General features: G+C 36.1%; 1 protein-coding gene across 3 annotated transcripts in view; it reads left to right on the plus strand.

Annotated features, from left to right (window-relative positions):
- The first annotated feature begins 483 nt into the window (after window positions 1-483).
- Window positions 484-6061, plus strand: part of LOC107740232 (surfeit locus protein 4) — a 14070-nt gene continuing 8492 nt past the window's right edge. For all 3 annotated transcript variants that reach the window (XM_016552583.1, XM_016552582.1, XM_016552581.1), the window contains exons 1-2: window positions 484-733; window positions 5615-5801. In XM_016552583.1, coding sequence (XP_016408069.1) covers window positions 686-733; window positions 5615-5801 — 235 coding nt within the window. In that variant the 5' untranslated portion in view covers window positions 484-685. The remainder of the gene's footprint in view (window positions 734-5614; window positions 5802-6061) is intronic.

Consider the following 6061-nt stretch of genomic DNA (forward strand, 5'->3'; position numbering starts at 1 on the left):
AGTTATAATAATACAAAAATACAATAGTTATTATTATGTATCTGTTATTATTATGTATCATTATATCACTATTGCAATAAATGTAATTTATTTTTAATAATATGTTTATTTAATATTTAATATAATATGTTTATATAAAAATAATGATGATAATGATCAATAATAATTAATCAGTAATAATAATTATATGTATAATAATAAATATAATTTTAATATAATAATAGTATTATAGTAATATAACGATAAATATATGTTTAAATAATTGTATTAATAATAATAAATATAACTGATTAAACAAGAATATTATTAATATAATACTACATGTTTTATGTAATAATCATATTATTATTATTATTATTATATATTATAAATTTATAATGTGCTTGTTTTAATGAAACGTGCATATCACACATACATATACTACAAACTAATATTTTGTCGGAGAGTCTTTAAGATGATCGAACTGTTCTGTCTTGCGCGCGCGGGTGAGTGAGTGTACGTGGCTCGCGGGAGGTCGCTGTGCGTGAGCTCGAGGAGAGGAGGCTTTCCGTAGCGGCGCGCTGCATTGTGGGACGGCGGCGGCGGAGGCCTAGACAGTAGACAGACAGCAGCAGCACTTCTGAGTGTTTGACACACGCGTGTTGATCTTGTTATTTATCTGATATCCGGCGGTGATCGGTGAGTGATGCGGCAGGAGGACCTGATGAGCGCGGGGGAGGACGTGGCGGATCAGGTGCGCCGATCAAACACAGCGCAGCAGCTGCTCATGTGCTTTTAATAGTGTGTGCATGACATTAATCTGCATATGCATGAGAAATATCTCAGATTATGCTTTGTTAAAGCTGTCGGTGCGTGTTTGCGTGCATTACTCACTCACACTTTGCATTGGGAATTTTCATTAATCACGTTTGAAAATGAAATGCATGTTCATGCATTAAAAATAGAGACAAATACTGGTTGCCAAATGATGTTAGAACATATTCAAAGAGGATAAAACATGCAAGCAACTGCAATACCTAATGCATATTTAATATGCAAGCTCGCATTAAGTTTTCACGCTTTTATATTAAATGAGAAGCTTAACCTGCTCCGAAAGTTGAATACTATTCTCTTTAAACTAAGAAATCAGTTCAGCTGTTCTTAACATGCTTAAAGGACAGCCACAGCTGTGCTTTACTGTACTTTAATCAGAGCATTGCACTGAATGAGGTTGAGAAATGCATGCGGGTGATTGCTCAACCCCACGAGCTTAGATAAGCCTTTAATAAAACACATGCACTGGCTTGTTTTGCACAGGTCTGGATGCTCCAGCATATGTTCACTCGCTCGCTGTCTGATGGTTTGTTTCAGGGTGTAACTCAAAACCTCTTGCAAATCTGCAGTCTCTAAATGTGGAAAAGTGAGTGAATCGCAGGAGTTCGGGTTACTGGGTGAAGCCTAATTGTTGTGTTAATATGAATATGAATTATTGATGCTGCTAAATCTTAAATATGTGTTTGAGCACAGCTGTTTGGGTTTATTTGCTTCTTCAGAATCTGTTATCGCACAAGATACAAGTCTGTACTTGCAGGATGATTCTGATCAGTTATACTGCATACTAGTATTTTTTTAATCCGTATGCAATGATAAACGTTTTTTTTTTTTTTGCCAGTCAAATAAAAATCAATAAGTATGGCAATAATAACTTTGCATATCAAAATATAAAATTTTGTTGAACATATATGCAACAAATAGAAAATATTAATAAAGTTTTCAAACAGTAGTATGTGTTGTTGAGTGTTGCATAGGGTTTTTTTTTTAACCCAAAAGTGTCAGACTCTTGCCATTTGTCAAATAATGAGTCAAGAAAGATGTTTTGCAGCTGTTATTATCCACACGTCATTTGCTATTTTGGAAATTGAAGGTTGAGCGCATTGCATTGTGGGATTCAGTATGTAGTGTAGTGTGCTTTGTTTGTATACTTCACATTCTGACTGTGCAATCCATGTATTCTGTGCACACTGTACATACTGTAGTCAGAGTAGTATCGGTGCTGTTTTAGTATCATTGTAGTCTTTTTATAAATATTTATAAAGTAATTTTTTTATTTTTTTGTTTCTGACATTTTTATTTTTTTATTTTTTTATTTTTGCACGAGAAAAGATGAGTTTTAATCATGGGTTTAAATTCAGCGAATGTAGAAGCAGTTCTAACACGTAGTGGTAAGTTGTTCCACAACTTGTTGTTTGATTGCAACTAGCTTTGTAAACAAAAACTAACATTTTAAAATCAATTCGGTATCGGACTGAGAAATTTGGAGATGAGACATTGAGGAGAGAGGTAGCCCGACATATGAGTTACAGTAGTCGAGTCGTGTGGAAATAAAAGCGTGAATAACTTTTTCAAAGCTTTCTCTACTTTAAAGGTGACATATCATGAAAATCTGACTTTTCCAGGTTGTAAGTGCTATAATCAGGTCCCCGGTGCATCTAGCAACCAAGGAAACGTGAAAAAGATGAACCCAGTAACTTTGTTTTGGGAAGCCTTTTTCTGCAAGCGTCTGAGAAAACGAGCGCGTCTGATTTCGCTCCCTTGGTGACGAGGCAAAGGGATCTCATTATAATATCACCGCCCCTTAATCTGTCAGTTTCCATCCACAGCACCGTCATTTTGATTTTGCAAGCGACAACGGTGTAGCAGCTGTAATGCCATGGAGAAAGTTTGAGCAAAACATGCTAACTGTTCTGTGTTTGGCTGCACAGACGAGCACAGAACACTGTTTAGAGTCCCAGCCTCAGAGACGACAGAGCAGTGCATTTATTGATTTATTTACTGTATATTGCTGCTGCCACACAGATCTAAAATAAACATGCAATTTATTTCCCAGCTGTTTACCTTCACAGACATAACCCACTGTTTTTGTAACTCGTGTGTTTTTAACGTAAACTTGTGTGTGAATGAGAACTTAGTTTAGTACTCACATGCTGTGACAGCCGCTTTCTGTGCGTGTGCTTCGGATGTGTGCTCTCAGAAAGCTAACTGTTTAAACTAACATGGTTTAAAACGCATGATTTCAGCACGATAAACATGATAATCAGAACCAAAACAGATGTTTTTAGCAGGTCCGAGCTGTAATGGCGCAGCTCTATTCTGGAAAAGGGGGCGGGGAGAAGCAGCTAATTTGCATTTAAAGAGACAGGCAAACAGATGTTTTTAGCAGGTCCGAGCTGTAATGGCGCAGCTCTATTCTGGAAAAGGGGGCGGGGAGAAGCAGCTCATTTGCATTTAAAGAGACAGGCACGAAAAACAGCCTGTTTCTGCTTCCAACTTCACAGACACATTCTGGGGACACCAGAGACTTATATTATATATTGTAAAAAGGGGCATAATATGTCTCCTTTAAAGTTAGACTTTGGCTAACCGGCGTAGATGATAAAAGCTGGTGCTAACTATACTATTGATTTGTTTATCTAGTTTAAGACTACTGTCGAGATAAAATCCTAAATTTTTAACATTGGAGGGTAAGGTATGGTGAAAGGGTACCTAGGTCAATAGAATTTCCATTGGAGAGCTCTTTTGGACCAAATTGGATAATTTGGGTTTTGTCATCATTCAGTAACATAAAATTGTTAGTGAGCCACAGTTTAAGTTCATGAAGACATGCTTCTAATCTCTTATGTGAGAGTCTATCTTTGTTTTATGGGTATGTAGAGTTGGGTGTCATCCGCATAACAGTGGTAAGACACATCAAATCTACTCATAATTTGTCCTAGAGGCAACATGTATAGAGAGAATAATAGAGGTGCCAGAATCGATCCCTGGGGTACACCGCAGGTGAGGTGAGTTGCAGAGGACAAATGAGCACCTAAACTAACTGAAAATCTTCTGTTGGATAGGATTGATTTATAGGATTGATTTATATCAGATTTATTATAGAAAACCAAAAACCATAAAAACTTTAAAAAAAAACAAAAAAACAAAAAAAACATATATAAATGTAAACTTATTTTATTTCAGCTAGTTGCCAAGGTAATATTTCTCATTTTAATTTAGCTTAAGTTGATACTAAAATGGTACTAAAATAACTAAAACTGATAAACTATATAGACGTATTTAAAAAAACTAATAAAAACGTCAAAAACACAAAACAAAACAAAATTTAGTTTAAGTGTACTAAAACTTAAACTAAAATTTAAACGAAAATATAAAACTAAAAACTAATTCAAAATATTAAAAAAAAACTATAATAGCATCTCAATAATACTAAAATAAATAACACTGGTCTATATAGTTTTTTCAAATTAATTTTATTTCAGTTTTTATTTTAGTACATCAACTTAAACTAAATGAAAATGAGAAATGTTGCTTTGCCAGCTATTTCAGTTAATTTTATTTCAAGTAATGCGTGTTTGTTCTTTCCTGGAGTATATATTCAGACTGCACAGATGTAGTCCTGTCTGTGTCCTGTTGTTTATTGAGTTCTTCACTAATAAGGAGCACATAAACTCTCATGGGGTCATTACTGTAACCAAGCTCTGATTGGCTGTCAGCTCAGTCACATTTGCATATCCGCTCAGCGATTGGCTGCTGTTGAGAGCTGATGTGGTCTGTTAATATCTGCTGCTATTTTGGCTGCTGACTGCCGTCTGTCATGAGCTCTAGTGAGGCTGCTTCCGCTGTTCAGATCAAATCTAATAATACTGTTCATTACAGACCTTGATGCAGAATCTCAAGATCTCCTCAGAGTCTTTAGTTCCTTAGATGTTGTGTGTTTTAGTCATTGGTTTCTTTCGATGAGGCATTACCATCTCAGAGTATCTAAAAAGGCTTTATAATCCAGTTTTTGTGATCTGTTCTGTCTCATTCTGACAGATGCTTTGTGTTTTTAAGGCAAAAACAGTATTCTTTCATGCACTGGTATACAAAATCCACACTTTATTGCACTTTTTCTATTTGCGTCTGTAGATTTCAATCTCAATCCATATCTATAAAGAGTTTTTTCTCTTACATTCACCAAACTTTACAGTTTTATTCCTCTCTATATTCTGAAGGTTTGTTCGTATTTCATTCACACTGATTTATACAACATTTTACTCCTAAAAACATGGTGAAAATGTGTTTGTTTTCTGTCTGTTGACAGTATTTTCTGATTTATGGAGTGAGAGAAAAAGAGAAATCCAGAATCTCCTCTGGAAAAACTTTTAACTCTAATATGACGACAAAATCCAATGTTCATATTTATGTTGGTGCATATTTAATTAATAATGCATATAAGATTATTAATAAAAAAAAAATATTATATATATTTTTTTCCAGTAATCAGTAAATATCAGTCAATGCAATAAGTCATTTTTTGGAGAAAACATTAAATTTGTTTTGGCTTTGTTTATAATAAATGTTTATAATTAATGCCACTGTTATTTATTTATTCTGCATCTTGCTTTAATGTCATGCTGGGACTAAATGCTCAATATGTAGGATTTTTATAGGGATTTGTGATTTTTGTGAGTTAGGCATCACTTGCTGAATGATGAAGCCGGTGGTAAATGAGAGTCCAGGTGAATATGTGACGGTCCGCGTTTGTCTCGTGCAGCTGATCGATGTAACGTGACGTTTGTGGGTCTTGTGTTTGCAGTTCCTGCGGATCACTAAGCAGTATCTGCCTCACGTCGCTCGCCTGTGTCTCATCAGCACCTTCCTGGAGGACGGCATCCGCATGTGGTTCCAGTGGAGCGAGCAGAGAGACTATATCGAGGCCACGTGGAGCTGTGGATACTTCCTCGCCACCTGCTTCGTGCTGCTCAACCTCATAGGACAGATCGGTGAGAGACACACACAATACAACACACACACAATTAGGGCTGGGTATCGAGTTCGATACTTTTTAGGCACCGACCGAATTGTCTCGATACCATCGAGTATCGAAAAACGTCTCGTCGTTCGGTACCAAATTTCGATACCTAAGGAGTTAATCTCATCAACGTCAGAGAGGCGCAGATCGATCAGTGTTTGACATCCGCGAGAGCGATTCGAAAGCGCACGGAGCAGTCTGCTCTCTTTAGCTCTCATGGTACTGTAATAC

This window comes from Sinocyclocheilus rhinocerous, unplaced genomic scaffold (assembly GCF_001515625.1).
Source record: "Sinocyclocheilus rhinocerous isolate Xijiao unplaced genomic scaffold, SAMN03320098_v1.1 scaffold3422, whole genome shotgun sequence".
Classification (NCBI taxonomy): domain Eukaryota; kingdom Metazoa; phylum Chordata; class Actinopteri; order Cypriniformes; family Cyprinidae; genus Sinocyclocheilus; species Sinocyclocheilus rhinocerous.